At 39.6% G+C, this 20,503-nt stretch overlaps 1 protein-coding gene across 2 annotated transcripts; it reads left to right on the plus strand.

The window, feature by feature from the left end:
- The first annotated feature begins 8,447 nt into the window (after positions 1 to 8,447).
- On the plus strand, positions 8,448 to 19,882 carry LOC134531858 (rhomboid-related protein 4-like). 2 transcript variants are annotated; one of them, XM_063367854.1, is made up of 4 exons: positions 8,448 to 8,872; positions 10,896 to 11,223; positions 18,734 to 18,967; positions 19,697 to 19,882. In XM_063367854.1, the coding sequence occupies exons 1-4, from the start codon at positions 8,753 to 8,755 to the stop codon at positions 19,726 to 19,728; spliced, it is 714 nt and encodes a 237-aa protein (XP_063223924.1). In that variant the 5' UTR covers positions 8,448 to 8,752; the 3' UTR covers positions 19,729 to 19,882. The 2 variants fall into 2 exon arrangements, with proteins under 2 accessions (XP_063223924.1, XP_063223923.1); XM_063367853.1 differs by having other exon boundaries at positions 8,460 to 8,872; positions 18,734 to 19,882.
- The last annotated feature ends 621 nt before the right edge of the window (positions 19,883 to 20,503 follow it).

Below are 20,503 nucleotides of genomic sequence, written 5' to 3' on the forward strand. Positions count from 1 at the left end.
AAGTGGTGAATGAGATGTGTATGATGTATTGAACTTACAGCACACTTTTTCCTCTTCGAGTCAGGAGAGGTAAAATCGGGATAAACCATTACAAATTTTACTGTCATCCTCGCTTGACATCAAATTTTTTTAGAACTTTGAATAAAAAAATTCTTCTTCTTCGAGTGTGGGTGATCAGGATTAAAAAAAAAAATAAAAAAGGGCAAATAATACCATGTAATTCATCAATTTACTTTTTCCGCTGAAGAGTGGTGATGTTTGAAAATCCCTTAAAGTTAAAGTCGTGTTGACAATGAGTTGAACAACCTACTTTTTTTACAAGGCTGATATTGTGGAAGCTGCTGTTGAAAATGTGTATTTTTGCTACACCATGGCTGTTTGGAATTGTTAAAAAGAGTTATAAAAAAACTATTATTATTTTAATTTCAACTTCATTGACACAGTTTGACAAAGATACATGATTCCCCCCACCCTCCTTATTCAAAAACTATTCCAGTCCTTAAAGAAAAGGAAATAATTTAAAAGCAAACACAGTCAAAGTGGCTCTATCCCATACACATACCTTCCCCAACATAGGGAAAGAATTTCTGAGTATGCTCCAGTTGCCAGATAGCAGAATAGAAATCAAAATGGAAACAAGTATCCATCTGAAAATGTAAGGATGTAGCTTCAGTAATGCAATGAACAAATGAGTAGGTGTTTTTCTATGACAATATACAATGCATGCTGGCTAATCAGAACATTTTGTATTTAACTTCCAACATACTTTCAAACTAACAACTGCTAACAATTCAACTAGAAGATAGACTTTTTTTTACATCTCAAACTAAGAACATATCAGGATAAGCAGTTTGATGTTGACGCCGTCCCCGCTGCCTGTTTTGAAATTGCGTTAATTAAAAAGGTTTTAAAGAAATTTGGATCTCAAGGGCGGGGTTCCTGGCCTCGTGGCTGCAGGCAGGGACGCATCGGCAAAGGGCTCCCCGGGCTTTTATGGCCTCCCAGGACGCCATATTAGAGAAAACACACACGTACGTTTAACAGATTTATTACGTCGCACACATTTCACTTCTCTACGTCACATATGGCACTCTCACGCAACTGGCCGCATCATCGTCGACCTCCGCTCAGCCTACACCACCCTCAATTGGCGGTACTCTTTACGGTCGCTCGGTAGCCCGGCGGCTAGTACTTTAAGAGGGGTAGTTACCCGGCGAGTTGCGAAACATATGTTCGGGTGAGCGGCAAGCCCGTTTCTGCACACGTGAAAGTTTGTGCGGGACGTAACACGAGTTACGTTAACGACTGGTTATACAAGGTCACTTAACAAAGAAACATTACACTAGAGTCACTAAGGGCTAGTCCCGAGTTCGGGCAAAGTTCAAGTGTCCCACTCAGGTGGTCACACAAAGGCGGCTACTCCGCGTGGTGGCGAGGGCCACGTTATGATGGGAACGGGCGCGGCGGAATCCGGCGGGATATCTCGTCCGCGACCGTTGCACGTCCCTGTTGATGAATCGTTATTAAGTTCTGCTTCGCTTTCGGCACTTTGCCGCCCCGCGTGGGCTATGAACTAGTTCCCCGAGGTTTTTTTAAATAGCGTGAGGTGCAGGCGCCACGATGGGCCGCCTAAACAATTACATATAAGTAGCACTGGAAAGACTCACTGGCGAGTCACACATTTTAACGAAAGACCGCACTAAATATCGTACGGCCGGTTCGGGCTGACCGGGGAGCTGTTGAAAAGGTTTAAAGATAATTACCTATTGCTGTTAATGTGGAGATGGCGCGAAAGATGAGTGCTCCCCGTGCGTGGGGCTGCCGGCCCAGGTGAGAGCTAGATCGCTACTGACTAACCTCCCTGGCCACCTTGGCCAGGGAGGGGGAAAATTCCGCGGGAAACTGCGGAGCGCGGGAAGATGATTCCGGCCAGTTTTGTGAACGATATTGGTTTACAAAATGATTAGTTAATTAACAGATTATTATTGGCTATTTTAAAAGTTTTAGTTTTTGATTGTTTTATCAAATGCTTGTACACAGACTACCTTGTTGCGCAGTGCCACACCCGGCCGGGCACTTTGCACACGTAGGAGGCCGTGACTGATGTCAAGCCGTTCGGGGCACTGCACTACGTTGCACGCACGGGCGTGTTCGTGGCACGGCACTGATCAGGTGTTGAGGACACATAACGGCCTGTGCTCTCAGAGGGAGCACCGACGGCGGCGTCAATGTTTTAATAACTTCTTCAATAATAAAAAAAATAATTGCAAGATATAAAGTGTTCAGACTAACTTCAATGCAATGTATAAAATATTTGTTGCATAAATCCCCATCTTCAAACACACACAGAGTTATACAACTTACCAGTTCATCCACAGTCTCTGTAGGCGGCCGATAATTGGGAACTTGAGAATACTCCAGGTACAGTGATTTTTCCATAGTGAATGGAGACCCAAAGAAATCAATTTGAGGGCCATGAATTAACTTCCCTGGATTATAGTGGAAGCAGATCTTTGTGTTTTCTGCGAAATATTAAATAAGAAGAAACAGCATAAATTCATCATGCACTATGGTAAGGAATAGAAGAAATTTGTTCACTAAGTCATTTGGAAGGAATTGGTCACAACCATGCCAGCTTTTCTTAAAGTAATGTGTTGTGATTGAAAGTTGGCAGACATGAAAGCGAGCAGTATTCAAGTAATGGCGGACCTTTAATAGATCATAAATGGAACGTTTTATTATGTCTTGTAACGAATAGTGAATAATAAAGAAATAAAACATGGCACAGTCGGTAGGATAGCCTACACGTGTTCAAAATACCGGTAGCCAGTGGTGGGCCATGAGGCGCTAGTGGAACAAACTAGTTTGAGCAGTCTCTGTGTGCATGTGTGTCGGGCGGGTTAGACAATGGAGTCGTACAAACCGCCACCGTGTCTAGCTCTCGATGGCAATTTGTGTGAAAATTATCGCAAGTTCAGGCAGAGTTTTGACATTTTCATGCTGGCGACAGGCTATGAATCGAAGTCGTCGGCAGTCAAGGTTGCCATGTGGCTCAATATAATCGGAGACGAAGCTGTTGAGCTATACAACACGTTTGACGTCTCGGACGAAGACAAGTTGGATTTTACAAAGGTAACAGCATCGTTTGAGGCCTACTGTAACCCGAAAAAGAACATCGTCGTGGAACGCTTTAAGTTCAACTGTCGTTCGCAAGAAGAGGGTGAGTTGTTTGACTCATTTTTGAGGGATCTAAAGAAACTTGTGAAAAGCTGTGACTTCAAAGATCAGGCAGATATTGTGGTTAGGGATTGCATAGTGCTTGGCATTCGAAATAAAGGCCTTCAAGAGAGATTGTTAAGAGAGCCTGATCTTAGCCTAGGCAAGGCAGTTGAACAATGCCGAGTGGCAGAATTAGGCAAACAGCGTGCAGTAGTTGTACAGAGCAAGGTGGTTACTCCAGTGCAACACCATGTCGAAACAATGGAGGAGTCCCAGAGTGAACAGGGGGTCGATGCAGTTTGGAGGACATCAAAACAACAGAGACAACCCCATCTACAGCAGGCGGTCAAAGGAGGCTTTCGGTGTCGACGGTGTAGAAAAGAGCTAAAGAAAAATGAGTGCCCAGCATTTGGAAACGAGTGCTACAAGTGTAAAAAATTCAATCACTTTGCAGTTGCATGCACTAGTCAGGTGCAAGAGGTTAGGGTAACTGAGTCGACATGTGGGCCAGAGGACTTCTTTGTAAGTACGCTGCAAGTTGTAGGATCAGGCGAATGCTGTGCTATCATAGAGAGTGTCAAACAGAATCGTAAGGAGTGGGTCCAGGATGTGTGTGTGCGGGACCAGAGTGTACAATTTAAGTTTGACACGGGGTCGGAAGTAAATATACTGTCACAGTCTCTCGTGAAGCAGGTTGACGGCCCAACTGAGCTAAAGCAACCTAACGTAACCCTGGAAGGATTCGGTGGTCACAAAATAAAGCCAGTGGGGGTGGTTGCGTTTCGTTGTTGCACACGTGAACAGAGGAAACACAGTGCGCGAGTGTTGTTGGAATTTGTTGTGGCCAAAGGCAATGATTTTAGGATGCCAATCCTAGGACTCCCCGGGTGCTTCCTGTTGGGACTCGTCTCCCGCAGTGTGGTTCACAGTGTGAGGAGTAGGCCAGCTGGTATCGCATCGGGTATCTCATACGCCCAGTTTACAACAGAGTTCGCGTGTCTGTTCGAAGGAACAGGGTGCATGCCTAACAAGTTCAGCTTGACATTGGACAAGTCAATACAGCCAGTTGCGAAACCCCCTAAAAGAGAGCCTCTGGCACTTCGAGAAAGGCTGAAGCAGAAGTTGGAGGTCCTGGTAAACGTAGGGACCATTGCAAAGGTCGATAAGCCATCTGGGTGGGTCAGTCAATTAACGATCGTGGAGAAGACAGATAAGTCACTTCGGCTGTGTTTAGAACCAGTGGAATTAAACACAGCAATCAGAAGGGAATATCATATGATACCAACGCTGGAAGAATTAAGTTGTCAACTTAGCAATAAGGCAGTCTTCACGGTGTTGAATCTGAAAGACGGTTTCTATCAAATTGAGCTAGATGAACAGTCAGGTCGTTACTGCACATTTAGTACGCCATTTGGGTGCTACAGGTTTAGAAGCCTCCCATTTGGTTTATCCAGTGCACCAGAAATATATTCAATGTGTAAATGTGGAGAACTTTTTTCACATTCCAGGGGTAATAGTATATTTTGATGATTTGTTGATTCCAGCAGCTGATGAGCAGGAACATGACAAGATATTATTGCAGGTAGCACAGAGATCTAAGGACCTTAATGTAAAATTAAACAAAGCCAAGATTCAGTTCAAACAACCTGAACTGAAGTATTTTGGACATGTCTTTTCCAAGAACGGGATGCAACCAGATCCAGAACAGGTGCAGGCAGTGCTCGCTCTACAGGCACCCACCAACAAGGTAGAACTTCAACGGGTACTGGGTTTCATAAGCTATTTACGAAAAATTTTGCCTAGCCTAGCCACCATCATGTTTTATTTCTTTATTATTCACTATTGGTTACAAGACATAGTAACACGTTCCAGTTATGATCTATTAAAGGTCCGCCATTACTTAAATACTGCTCGCCTTCATGTCTGCCAACTTCCAATCACAACACCATCCCCTAACGAATAACGCACTGTCACAGTGTTTGACGAACTAGTCTCTCAATCTTGGGGTCAATCTGATTTCCCGGCCACTCTTTGTGCGCACCAGACACCCCACAATTGCCCCCTTGTTCTCACGCTCACTTACAGCAGCCTCTCCCTGCTGGCTGACTTTTTCTTGTCCTCTGCTCGACGGCTCCACAGCAGCATCTCCCTGCTGGCTGACATTTCCTTGTCCTCCGGTCGACTGCTCTTCTCCCTGGCCCCTTGCTACTTCTTCTGGTGTAAACCCTCTGAAGTTTAAGTCTAGGCTGGACCGTCTACCATGCTTCTCCACAGGCAAAGGCGACGGTCTCAAATATAGGTACAGATTTTCTTCTGATCTGCCGACCCTCGTGATCCCTGACCACATACAATCTTGGCGTCCCCGCTTCTCGCACTACTTCTGCAGGTTCCCATTGTCTGTCTCTATATAGCAACTCTCGGTCCTGCTGGTTGAACCCTCTTTTCATTTTCGACCTTTGATCGTGCTACTGCTTGCTTTTATCTTGTCTGTCTTGTAACACCTGAGTTACTTTGGTGTGTACTTGAGGTTTTAACAGTTTCTTGCTGACTGGCAACTTGGTCCATACACACCGGCTCATGAGTAGCTGTGCTGGTGACACTCCCACTCCCGACAAGGGAGTATTTCTATACTCAAGTAGCATGACTGACAAGTCAGTTTTCAGATCATAATGTAGATTTTAATATGTATGTTATAATATTGCATACACAGAATTAAATGTTTGAATAGTAATTTTTTAACATTGTTAATGTAAAACACTCTACAAAGGATATACAGTAACGTCTTTCCAGTAGGTTATATTTAAAACGAAGTGATGGAGGGACTTAAGAAGGAGGCTCAGGGAGTTTAGAAGTTTAAGTTTAGAGGGAATTATCCTTGCCATCGGTTGGAAGCCCAATTGCAAGAGTACAAATTAATTAATTAATTAATTAATTAAATGCACCCGTGGCAGTCTACAAGCAGAACACTCTCGCACTGCTCATTACACATTCCCCTCCTAGTGTGAACCCTACTGTCGCATTTCGAGCAGGGGAAAAAAAATTAGATGTTTTAAAATCAACTTCCAGAAATAAATATAACAGCAATAATCGGGAAGAAATGGAAGGATTCATTGATTGCTGTGATTTAATGTAATATTAACCAACGTCTTGCAGTCAACAGTTTTTTAGGGCCTTCGAACTAATTTTTAAGTAGACAATAATATGTCAATATGACAGCAAATGTAATAAATTAAGAAAGACTGGATTAAGATACAAACATAAAGAAAGTACCTGCAATGTAACAGTTGTGACGTCGTCCGACCGAAGGCCACCCTAAAGCCCGACCTGCAACTGCCAGTATCCGATCCCGCTAATGGAACACACCTTTAGCCATGGCCCACCCGAGTCAGGCGAGCACCGCGGAGCAGTGGTAGAATTAAAGCCCATATTTTAATCAACCAGACAACACGATTCCAGAACATTATAAATTAAATGTACATTAATGATCACATCACTTTTAATTAATAAACCCATTGAAAGGAAGTGCGACGTAGGAGTGCCTGGGTCACTCACGTGTGGATTTTTATTAAAACATTTGTGAATGCTCCCCTTGCGGCCTTCAGACTAATTTAAATAAAGTAGTGTGTGACTTATTTAAAAACGCCCCAAATTTTCATGTATCATTCGTTACTGGAGCAGTCATCAAGTGACGAATAGTCTCCAGTGTGACTCACATTATTAAAATTTAATTAATGTAAACTTTTTAAATCCAATTTCCAAAACATATCTATGGATTAGGTTAATTTGTTAATTTTTAATGTGTGAATTTAGAGCCACTTACAATATTTTATTAATATAATATTTTACGAATAACGGAACTTTAGAAACCTTGGCGCGAGAGGACGCGGAGCCCTCCCCTCGCGAAAGGGCCAGAAGCGAGTACCGAGCGACTCACGGACCGGGACGGACGTGCGTCCCGCGGGGAGCCTTCAACCATTGTCTTCACCGATTTCATTCCTGGTAACTATAGTCACTCTCCAAAACCTTTTTATAATTAACTCCCCGCGTGCGCCTGGTCCTTTTACGGTGTAGGGCCTATCCCAGCCGCTTTAACGTAAACTTTCCGCACAACGCATTACGCGGGGCAGTGCAGCATATGGCGCGGGCCGACTCCTACAGTCACAGACATTGGGTTAATTGCCGAAGTGCACAGGCACTGGCCACATCGAGTTAAAGACTTTTAACGAATTTCATAGCGAGCCGCAGTCCATACAGGTGGGCCCGCGCGTCGCCGTTCGCAACTTACGGGATTGGCCGACTCCAATCGAACTCTCTCCCTCAACCTCGACTGGCATGAGGGCTTAATAATAGTGACGGCGCGTCAGAGCGTTCAATGTCAACATCGTGTAATTTGTGTAGGGAAAAATAGTGTAACTGTAACTGCAAGTGTAACTGGCAATTTCAATTAAACGTCCACTCCGCACACTCCGTGCGCGACGTGTATACGACAGTGCAAACCAGACTCGTCTGTGTTATTTGTGAATTTCCCCAACCCAGTTAGGGATCAGCATGCTATGCTGTGTAGGGCCAGTAGTGTATCAGTAACCAGTGATCCCTAACACCACGACCACCGCTGCCGTTCCTAGTGGGCCACGCAGGGGCATACGTACCCACCGACCCACCTCGTGGTTAACCGTAGAGTTAGCCTGGCGCCCTCCCGGACACGTTTCACATAAAAAACCAGCCTTCCCGCTAGGAACTACGCCAGATCTCGAACACGAGAACCCGGGCGACGGCAGTTGTTGCCAGGAGATAAAGAAGGCACCAACAATACAAAAGCCATTACATTAGAGTTTGTTGGGAATAACTGGTCAAAAATCAATAAAAAAAAAAAAAAAAAAATTCACGGCTCTAGACCTTGCCTTTTCCGCAATAAGCAAACAACAGACAAACAAACCATCTTAAATAAAGATAATAAAAATTGTCGTTACCTGCTGAGACATTCTTAGAACTGCTCCGCACATAGAAAGAATAGCCCAACTGCAGCAATCCATTCATGAACGTTTGATAGCCAGCTTTGGTGTCCACATAGCCAACTACATAATCCGTTTCATTTCTTACACATTCTTTAAACAAATTCTCTATTTCATTGTTATCGTGTGCCATGTTTAAATATATTTAACATTCCCGCGCGTTTTTCAAAAGAAAACAAACTTCCGAACGAAGGGCAAAATGATCGTTGCTTCCGAAGATGTCCGAAGGTTAACCATTCAGGCTTCATCGGTATGTTCCTCAACCTTTTAACATTGTAGATTGTAGGCTTCGCTTTCACGATGGGCGGCCGCGAATGAAGATTATTAGCCATATCTGTATATATTCCCGTGCTCTTGACTAATAAAATCAGACTATTACACAGCTGTTTATGATTGTATAGCACGTGGTAGGGGGAGACATGAGATTTGACAGTCATGCGGTTTACATAATTATTTAGCTTGGCTGTGTCGAGTATTTACGTGATAAGTTAGAAATAGTTGGGCTATCATACAATTTTATAATGCCAAGAAATAGAAATCGGCGTGGTCTAGAGCTTGGCGTTATGTTGCTGATGTGGGATTTGATGAATGTCGGTCTGACGCATATTCCGCCGGTGACTTTGTTCACAATATTTGGTCAGGTAAGTGAATGATTTTGCCATGTTTAATTTTAGCGTATTATTGCTCGAGTTCGCAATTAAATGTTGTACGTGCAGTGCCTATTCAGCTATGTTTCACATGTGTGGTCGCAGGTAAAGAAATGTTTCATGGTCGTTGAATTTTTTTATAAGAAGCCACATGTCAAGTTGATAAAGCAATGTGGACAGACTGTTGCCGGTTAAGGGGGTGAAGTTGGTGGACATTAATAAGGTAAAGAAACAAAGCACTAAGGTTTAGACTTTGTAAGGAAACATTTGAGGTTGAGAAGTCAAGAGTTTTCTAATGATGTAATTTTATAGTTTAGAGGCTTCTTTGAAAAAACCAAAAAGACTTTCCAAATAATTTTAGTTTAGTTCTAATGACCTTTGTGGTGGTTATTTTGAGACATGATGGCAAGTTTTGGGAAATTTTCTGTATCACATATCCAAGTTTATCCCCTTATCCTTATGGCATGATCCTGTATGCATTGATCATGTGGTACATGATGCTTGCTGTTTTAATTTAGTACGTAAAAAGATCCTGCACATAAAAACTTACGATTTAACTATAAATTATTATCTTAAGTTGAAAAAAAGGAAAATTTATTTTGTATTCATCTTAGGATTATTATTCATTGTTTTACCACAAGTTTTTTTTATCAGGTTAGGATCTTTTGATGTACTAAATTAAAACAGCAAGCATCATGTACCACAGTATCACTACATACAGGATCACACCATCGGATCAAGAGATTAACTTGGATACATGATACGGAACTTTTTCCAAAGTTTTTTTACATTTCAGTTATTTACCAAACTGTTATTGATTGGTATATTCACATCAATATATCATTAGTGCAACGTTAACTTTGTGTCAAGTGTGATATTTCATTAAATAGTATAAAACTAATTTGCCATCCGCGTCTGTCTGTTCGCTTACTTCTTGTAAAGTACACAATGGTTTTTGATGCTGTTTTCACCATCATTTATAGAATTTCTTGTGGAAGGTTTATTTACATGTATAATACATTCATGTTAAATTGAAATTTAGTAGAGAAATCTAGATGATTTGTAATCAAGTCTTCAAAAGATGCTTTTAGGGTGCTTACTTGGATTACATTCTGATTGCATGTCTTTTTCGATGACTAATAAAGCGCAGAGTTAAACATTCAATATTGAAGCACTAGATTTGAACATTGAGCAGTTTTCACTTGAAGATGTATGTAGCCCTTTCACAATGTGACTTCTAAGCAAAATCTTTTAATTTGGTGTTATGACAAAAAAATCTTCCAACATTGTGTATAAAGAAATTCTTTGGATTAGAAATTCCTCTAAATAAGAAATAATAAAAAAAAACTTTTTTTTTTTTTAGGATAATTGACAACCATAAGCAGCAAAAAATATAAAATAACCAATTTTCAATTTTTGTTTGATGAAATATTTTTAGATAAGCCTTTGAATGCCGTGGCTACTGGCATATGTATTTACAGTAATGAGAAGGTGGAGTTACGGAATTACGACTTCAAAAGTGTTTGTCAACCTGGTGAAATTGCAGGAAAAATTTCTTTGTTGGTTGTCCAGTTGATCCATGTTTATCATAAGGTTATATTGTTATCTATAGACAATTTAAATGGACTGAAAAGCAAACAAAAAAAATCTTTGCTTTCTAAATGCATTGTGTTTGCATTTTGTATGTTGTGTCACAATAAGCAGAGCTTTCGGGACTTTAGGCAAGAAAATATGTTAAAACTTCTCCTGCAGCCAGTTAGTTTGAATGAAAACTGAGCTTGAGTAGAACATGTTTTAGTTTGCAATTAAATGCATGCACAGTTGTAAACATGTCAATTTCTGTTTATGTATCTAGATGTAGGTTCATGAGGCAAGCAAGCAGCAAGGGTATGAATTTCCAAATGATTACATTTAAATTTCTTCATTTGTATTTCAGAGCATGAAAGAATTAAACATTCTTGAAACCCAGTTAATGAACACACTTGACACCAAAATTAAAAACTTAAATTTTTTCCAGGCACTCCTGTATGCGGGAATAATCAATCCACCATGGTCCAAGCTGGACGTGTGCATCAGCGCACGTTCCGTAATGAAGGGGAAGGACTACAGGCGGCTTTTCCTGTCAGCCTTGGAACATGGAGACGACATGCATCTCTACTACAACATGATCTCGTTCTTGATGAAGGGCCGCTCTCTGGAGAGACGCTACGGATCACCCAACTTTGCCTTCTTGCTGATCGTTCTGTCCCTCCTCACGAGCGTTACGTACGTGGCGCTGGGCGTTTTGGGAGAGCTGGTGTTCGATGACTCATACTACGCGACAGTCTGTGCCATTGGCTTTTCTGGTGAGTTTTCTTTTTAATCCGATTGCAGTGCATTTAAAGATTTATATAATGGTACATCAAAATTATGTGAAAAAATGTTTAGATGAGAGCTTAGTTGTCAATATAAGGGTTGTCGTCGTATGGGCTATCTCGTGGTGAAAATGATTGGTTTTAATACCCGGTTAGGGTTCATGGCCATGTGGCTGGAGACAGCACTGATTCACTGAAACTGAAAAACTTTGAAACTATGTTGTTTTTTTACATGAAAGTACCCTTTACATGGCGCTGCCACAGCACTCTGCCCGTTGCGTTTCGGTGCTGGAGCACGGTCCTGTGTACTTGTCGAACATGAGTGTTATGGTTACCACTACGGTTGGGTTGCGGATTTAAATGTCCATATACCAAGCTTAGAAAGGTGCCTTTCCTTAAATGGCTTTCGTCGGGCTCTGGTTGTTGAGATACACAGAATTCGCTACTGCTTCGGCCCAAAACATTTTTGGCAGTCCTGCATCTTGTAATAAGCACCGTGCGCCTTTTCGAAAATTTTTCGATTAGTATGCTCTGTGACCCTGTTCTTCTGTGGTAAAGCTTTGATAGTGCGTTGGTATCCAATGCCCGTCATTTTCAGAAAACTGCAAAACTCACTGTTTACGAAGTCTGCCCCATTATATGAGCATAAGATTTTTATTTTGTGACCCTTCTGGTTTTCAACAAGTGCACAGTATTCTTTCACCACATCACAGACCTGATCCTTTACCTCAGGAAATACATATTTGTGTAAGGAGAATAATCGTCTATGAGGACAAAAAAGAACTTACTGCCTCCAATATACATTGTCTCTATGGGACCACATAATTCTGTATGCACCAGTTCCAAGGGTTCCTTTGCTCTAAAGATGCTTTGTTTGAATGGAAAACGAGATTGTTTGCCTTTGACACAAACTTCACATGGCACCTTGCTTTTCTGCAAGTTCTACACTCCATCTGCCATTGTTTTTAACATGTTCATATCTTTTCTGGTTAAATGACCTAACCTGCAGTGTCATAGATCTTCACCACAAATGACAGCATACACTCTATCAACACATGGAGACTGCACTGTGTCTAAGGTCTAACTGAAAATGCCATTTTTCAATGATGATGAGGCTAATCAGTTCATCATTTCATTATCATTTCAGTATTTTACCACCATTTGTTTATTACAAATAACTATTTAGTTTGGTTGTCTGCGATGTCTGGAGCATAAAGAACCTCATGGGCCGTAATGAGGCTGGTCTTGTCATTGACTGACAACTCAGTATCAACAATTCCTACAGATTCTGTCATGAGAGGATTGTTGTTTTGCCGTTTGGATTTTTAGCTTAGATTCAGACACACAATTCCTTAACTTATTTTTTGTCAAATGCACTGATGCACATGAATTTAAATACCATTTAGTTTCACTGTTTTCCATGTTTGTTAGCATGCATGCTAAAACTGTATTGTTGGTTTTATAGTCAAAATCACTTTCCCTTGTTCTTTCATTTCCCTTTGACTTGACACGATAATCTGCAGCAAAATGTCCCATCCGGTTGCAGTTGTAGCTTTTGCGAGGCAGTGCATGGGGTTTGTTTTGTTTATTGTTGTTCCATAACGAGCGATTACTGTAGAGTGCAGTATCGATATTAAATGATTGTACTTGGCTTGAACTAGATTTTACTTCTTGTAGTAATTTGATTTTAGTGGTATCAAATGTAATTTGAATTCCTGAGCTCTCCAAGGTCATTATCATGGGTTTGTTTTCTTCCGGGAGACCTGCTAGCAATAAAGTCCCAACCCATTCATCAGATATCTCAAACTTAATATCACGTATTGTAGTGTAGTATCACGCATTGGGCCCTTGAAGTTACATATTTAATTCATATACTTTTCAACTAATTATCAGTTTTCTTAGCGAGTCAAGATTAATCGACGCAACAACCCGACTTCGAGTGAGGCCAGAATCTTCAAATAGCATTTGGATCTTGTCCCACACTTGCTTTGATATTTCACATTTTTTACTGTGGTGGATTAAATCCTTCTCTACCATTAATGAAATCTTTGGCTAATGCCTTGTGATCTTTCTCTTTTGCTTCATCTACCTTGATGTCTCCTTGGACTACATCCCACTAGTCTTCTAAGCTTAACAATGCTTTCATATGAAATTTACAAGTTGCGTAGTTTTCATGACCTTTCAGTTTTTCCACGGACAGATTGTTCGACGCCATGACACCACGATGTGAAATGTTAATAATATTGGCACTCCTGCATAGACCAAACTCGTTAATCCGCACTGATTGACACACCTGGGCCCATAACCTTTGTTGGGTGTATGCACTTTAGATAATAATGCATTGGTCAGTAAGTGCTGATTGTCTTTTACTACACATGATAAACATCACACAAACGGCAATGGCTGTGACATACACACACTAACTGGATACAGGGTCTACTGTAAGCCAGGATGGCAGGAGCATTATTTTGTTAATTTTATAATATATTGCTCGAGATTTTAAACTATTGACTATTGTTTATTGCTGTATTTTTTTATATTTTTAAGTGTTGGTTTAGTGTGCATCAGTGGTTTTTAGTGTGTGTTGCTACTTACACGTGTACATACTTCGCAATAAACTGTACTCATGTGCTAACATAGTTCTTCAATTAATAATTATTTATCTACGAAAAGTAGACTAGACCCCACAGACATAAGTTACATCAAAATCTTGATACACACTGCTCTTAATGACGTTTTCCATTTATTTTTACAGTAACATTTTTCCTTCACTACACATGTTTATGAGCACATCTTACATCCAACCTAAACTGAACTACCTGAATTGCTGCCATTATCACTGTCCTTATTTCACTGTGCTCTTGACAGATATACACCACAGAGCACAAAAGTTTGACACAACTTTGTTATGCAATGAAAATTTTATAAAAATTTATTTGAAACAATGTATTTTGTAAAGTAAAATTTGTAGTCAGAAATGTGGGGAAATAAATTTATATTTTGTATTTCATCAAGAACATAATCTGATAATATTCTATTTTTATTTCTAAGGCATCATAATTAAAAGATGCCATCATGGTTTAACCTGTTTTTGTAAAAAAAATTGATATTTTTAATATTAATTTTTTTTGAGCATAGTACATAATTTTATGGAATACCTTGTTACAGGAAATACTATAGAACTCCATACTGGACACACACTAGAAATTGTGGAAACCACTGTGTTAAGTGCTCCTAGTGAGAGTTGTTTCCTACTTATGATTGAAGGAGATTTGTTACGGTCATGAATTTTGGTGAATACAAAAAAAAAAGGGTATAATTGTTCAAACAGATTTGAAAAACTATTTTTACAACTCCGTGTCTTAGGTAATATATCAGCAATTGCGTAATGAAGATTAATGTGTGACTATTTGGCCTGTTTGAATGTATATCAGTGTGTATGTGTGTGTGTGTATTTTTTTTGCATGTAGTGTGTGATGTTAAATCAGCAGTAAAATCAGTTGGGATATCGTGGATCAGATGCACTGCAAAACTGGCACTATGTGTGCTATTTACTGCTGTAATAATTACTGAGTGCAAAAGAATGCAAAATTATTTTGCCATTCCCAAAACCCTCTCATGTAATTATATGCTTGTAAATCTATTTTAATCTGTAATGTTTTATCTGCAAAAGTAGCCAAGAATAAACGTTAAATAATTAATGGAAGCTATACATGATTTGAAAAGTAATTATGGTGTATTTGGCAGGTATCAGTACTTCCATTAAGCATTATGTCAAAGATTTCATGACTAGTTGTGTTGAAACAAATAACAGGAAGCTATTTTTTGTTTGAATGCCTACACATGATATTAACAATAATATTTCTCCTAGTCATAAGCTATTATGTAATTTCCCTCCACTTTTCTAAACAAAGTTCTATGGAACTCTCCGAAGGTAGCACTAGTGTTTATAGTTTCCATGTTTCTCTATGCTAAACAGTCAGTGTGTCCAGTATTCAGTTGTATAGTATTCATAGAAAAGAAAGGGAGGGATAGAAAGGCCACTCTCTGAATAACAGCTAGAACGCTATTTGCAGCGCTGTTGTGGCCGTGCACAGTACTAACCGTATAAACATTGGTGGAAGAATGACCTAAGTAGCTATTTATGCTAAAACCACCTATGTCACAAGCTAGCATTACTATTGAAGTTTGCAATCACATCTACAGCATTAAGTGGGTGTAGAGTTTTCAGCTTCTCGACGTTTATTCTCTGTATCCGTTCATTGTATACCGTTTCTTCGTAAACTGGGAAGCGGTGTCTAACAGCAAATTTATCATCGCAACCAGGCACACAGCATTTTCGTACACGTGGCAGCATTGTATTTTACTTAATACGTAATTTTATACTCAATTTAACAATCTTACCTCAATGAAAATATGACCACTAAATAATTGAATAAATAAACACCAGATATTTTCCAGTTTCCACCTACGAAGCAATAAGCAAGTAGCACGCAAATAACCTAAAGTCCTAAACAAAAATACGAAAGAAAAATTGCCGCCATTACAATTGAGCCTTGGCAACGAATCGTAAACAAACATTGAGCAGTGAGCACACTAGCGCTCTTACGGCCGTGCACACAAACAAAACGTTGTTCAAGCATCTCTCTAATAAGTGCACATCCCGTGATAGTATTTGTTAATGGTCACCAACTGCTGCAAATAGTTTCTCCAGTGATATAATAATTATTGGTGTTAAGCATTAATTTTTTTTGTGAGAATGACTGTACCAATTTACGGCTCTGGAAAAATTAACGAATAGTCAAATAAAAAAAATATTAAAACTTATTATATTTAAAGATGGGATACAAAATAAGAATTTTTAATGTTAACAAGCTAGGTAGAATCAATCGGCAACAGTGATTGTAGTTTACTCTGTTTTGCAATCTCAGCATGAGACAGACTATAGTCGGTTAAGAGTGAGTTCACTGTAATCACATGTTTTCATTCATTCAGTGTGTGTTTGTTTAGGGCAACAAATAAGTCTTCTGGTATAAAATTTATCTTTCAAACTATGTCAGTTATTGAGTGTTTAAAGTAGCTGGGCATGTGGATTTGCATGGCTGAAACCTACAAGTCACTCATTCAATGGCTATGATGGCCACAGACTTTTTCAGCTGGCAGGGTTCCTCTGCATCTCCTTAATAGCCTTAACAAGTCTCCTAATATGTTTTTTATATATCCTTAAATTTTTATTATATATCTTATAAAATTCTAATAATTACTATATCCAGTCACATAAACAAAAAAATACATTTGTGTTTCTTGTTTTTTTTTTTGTTCTTTTGTTTTTGGGCTATGGTAGCAAACAAAATTTTGTGAGTGTTTCACAATACTCTAGTGAAAATGGTGCCAAAAGTATGTTTTGTGCCTGCGTTTATATTTTGTTAGCTGTAAAGCAGAGCCTTTTGACAAGATTATGTTTTGTACGATGATAATTCTATTTGTAGTGAACTGTGAGTTAAAAATAATTTATTGATATACTGTGTATATTTGGAGTCATTAGAATCCTTAAGGCTTGGTCTCATGCCATGTTGATTTTTTGTAGTTTTTTTGTCATTACTTTTATTTAAGGGCTATACCTCCCTTGCATTTGTTTTTCTGCCACAAATATCTTCAACAGATTGTGACAAGTCACAATAGTGCCTGACTAAGATGATGACTGTTCCTTTAACATACATAAACTTTTAAAAAATACACCAAATGAAGTTGCAGGTAGTGGGATGTAAAGCTGTTGATTATTATTAAACTTTCAGAAAACTGTTACTGGTTGAACATAAATTAGAGTATAAATTGAGTTTTGGCTTTTGTTCTTCTCACAACGAAAACTTACATGTCCTTTACAATATAGGTCCGAAATAAAACACTTTCGGCGATTGCTACTGGCAGTCCTGTGCCTTAATGAAGTAATGTCCCTAGCAATCTCGTCACCTGGGTACGAAGAAACTCTGGAAACTATGTCCTGGTGGTACCGTGGACCACCTGGGTGTGTGCTGCACGTCTGGGGCCTACAAATTCTAGTTAAAAGCCTGAACAAAGAAAGACCTACGGTTACATTAGGTTAGTTACGGCACGGCCCCAACCCAAGATGTGAAATTATATGCCCTTATGCACTTATTCGATAATTCAGTGAGCTACCGCCCCCGCACATCCTTTCAGCACAGCACTTGAACAAATAACGAGAAAGCACAGTACAAACTGGGGACTTCCCCGGAAAAGCTGATGCCTTCCTATTGGCTACAAAGATTATTCTTACAGTTACTATTATGGGATTTACCGGTCAGAGAGCCTTCCCATGGTTCTGGAGAACGCCTTTATCTCTCTCTAACAAAGGATGCGACAAATATTGTCTTATCATTTCGGCACCCTCAGAGTCGTGCATCTGTCTTTCACAGAAACCACTGTCTCACGTCCTCTAAGGGGTCGTCCATTAATCACCTGATGTTTTTTTAGCAAATTTTTAACCCCCCCTCCCCCCTAGTGATTTGTGGTGAGGTTTCAGACAAAAAAACACCCCCCCCCCCCCCCCCCCCCCAATAAATCAGGTGTATTTTTTGGTGCAAAATATTTTTAAAAATTTCGGAATATTATCTTTAAATGTAGGTATAATCTAATTTAATTCTGGAAAATTAAGCACAGTGATAAAAATGTCCAGACACACATTTAGGTTGCAGGTTTATTCTCACTGGCTTAAAAATAATAAAGGAAAGGCTTATATGTGATTTACGCATGTATTCGGCGCCAAAATCACAGTCTTACTAGCGACTGGCAAGCCGAGCCGGGTGGTTCATGTTGCGGCGGGCTGGGATATTGTTGCCTGGCTACGGCGAGTCAGTCACGCATCGCTTTTCGGTTTAGTAGAAATCGGGCGGAAAAAAAAATACACGTGATATCTCTCTACACCCCCCTCCCCCCTTGTGATATTTCGTGATTTTTTCCTCCCCCCTCCCCCCCCCCCCTTTGGAGCTTCACGTAATTAATGGACAATCCCTTAACATCTCAAAAGCACAACGAAATACACATGTAAAATTTTGTTTATATAAAGGACATTAAATGAAAGTAAATATTTCAAATCACACAATAGTAACCTAGCCTGCACTGTGATAATAGGTAAAATGCTGGTTAAAAACTTTTTCTAAATAAAAATAATATGATATCAGAATTACTTACAAGAATATTCCAAATGATAAAATATAAATACAGAACTAGGTCATGACGACCTTGTACCATACAATCAGCTGATAATGCCGTCTTACTTGAAAGAGTGATGCCCTAAAAATGTTCTGCAGAGCTGGGGACACGGGTCTTGCAACATTCCGAGATGATATGAATGTAATGACGAATTATCGAAAAAAATCAACATGGAGGGCGAGACTGAGCCTTGAAGGGCTGCTTAAAAACTTGTTTAATCTTTATGAGGTCTGAACCGTGGAAAGTATCCTAGCTATTTGGTCTCGGCCAGGTGTGATATTTGCGCTGAAAGTGGTGACGAGTGCCGAGGAAGCTCCCGGGATGACCATGGTCGGGGGCGTGATGCTGCCGCTGAAGTACGCCACGTGGGCGGAGCTGGTCCTCATACACCTGCTGGTGCCACGCTCGTCCTTCATGGGCCACCTGGCCGGCATACTGGCCGGACTGGCCTACGCCAAGACCCCGCTGGGAGCGCTCACCGACTCCGCCATAACAGCGATAACAGGTGACGCACCTCCAAGTGCAGGGTCGGTGAAACCCAACCCACCCTGGTTTTTGGACGTAACCGTTTCTTCTCCCAAATAGTCTGCATTTTGGTGGGTTTCCTGAAAAAATATTTTTTTCTCTAAACAATATACTTGTTAATAATCAGCCTATCAAAAACCTTCTATTATTTGTATGAATTGATAAGGGGTTAATTGTAACATTTCTAACAAAAAGTATCTTCTAATGGTGGTTTAATAAAGTTTTTTACTCCATTTTGTGGCAAATTTATTTGTTGATAGGCATTTGACAATATAATTATGAAAACCAAACACAGTATTGTTAAATAATTAATAAAACAAACAGAATTTCTTGTAGTCAACTAGACTATTAATTGGAAGTGTCCATTTTGTTAGTTTAATAAAAAAATTTGAGCTGTCAAAGTGAAAATGGAAGCATGCCAGAAATTTTCAAATTTTTTTATTGGATGCATGGATTTTTATGATTATTTATTTTTTAATTACATGCAATATTTTTTATTTTGAAAACTAATTGCAAACTTATTGGTGGTCTATATTTCTTAATTTGGCTTGCCAATAAAGCTTAAATAGACTCTCAATTCATGAAAAAGTAATGATAAAGTTTCCATTTACAATTGAAACAATATTCAACAGGCTGTAATACCATAAAAATGTGTCTAATTTTGTACTAAAACTTACGGTAGATTGTAACAGAACACATGTTGTTTCAGGGGATTTTATGCATCACTCCCACTACTTCTGAGGTGTGCACAGATTTTGTGCAGGTGGAGTACTTAAGACTGAGAGCATAATGTTGCCGAAGAGATTTGTGATGAAATAAGACTGAGAGCATACCATTTATGAAGAGTTATTATGCTCAAAATTTAAAATATAATTATTAATTTTTGTATGTTTTATATTGTAATTTTTTTTGTACGTACCTATCCCAATAGTTTTGTATCGATGTTGTGAAAATGTGAAATTTAAACATAACCCACATCGACCATGGAAGGTTGGGTGGCGTTGTTTCATAATATCACAAGTTAAGTGCCTTTGTTATAATACAAAAATGGAAAATGCAGAATCTAATTACAGTCAAACCTCTCTGAAACGACCCCTCACGGTTCCCAGGAATTGGGTCGTAATAGAGGGGGGGTCGTAATAGATGTTTTCAGAAATTTCCAGTTGATTTAAACCCCCCCCCCCCCCCCCCCCTCAAACCGCTACTCGCTAAGGAACCAGCCGTACAATGGCAGGATGCTGTCACTCACAATGCTAGACGGCTTTGCTTTAAACCCACCTCAACCTTAATGACTAGTCCGTTGCCCTACAGGCCACCTCTAAAGAAAATATGTCAAAAGACAGTTTATTTTTACTGGTTAGTTTACATGTACGTTTTCTGCTTGCCGTAGTTAAATACACTAGAACCCCAATGTCACGAACCCCGGATTTAACGAATACATTCTCGAGAAAACCGTAAAAAAATTGGAGATTTTGACCAAAATGTGAAATTCAGAAAAAAAAAAAAACAAAATGAA

The sequence above is a fragment of the Bacillus rossius genome, chromosome 5 (genome assembly GCF_032445375.1).
Source record: "Bacillus rossius redtenbacheri isolate Brsri chromosome 5, Brsri_v3, whole genome shotgun sequence".
Lineage (NCBI taxonomy): Eukaryota > Metazoa > Arthropoda > Insecta > Phasmatodea > Bacillidae > Bacillus > Bacillus rossius.

What these genes read in the sequence shown, in the direction of transcription:
- LOC134531858 (XM_063367853.1), top strand. Translation starts at nt 8,753, where the DNA reads ATGCCAAGAAATAGAAATCGGCGTGGTCTAGAGCTTGGCGTTATGTTG. An exon ending in TGTTCACAATATTTGGTCAG is followed by an intron (nt 8,873 to 10,895) that starts GTAAGTGAATGA and finishes AATTTTTTCCAG; the next exon opens with GCACTCCTGTATGCGGGAAT. An exon ending in CTGTGCCATTGGCTTTTCTG is followed by an intron (nt 11,224 to 18,733) that starts GTGAGTTTTCTT and finishes GGTCTCGGCCAG; the next exon opens with GTGTGATATTTGCGCTGAAA.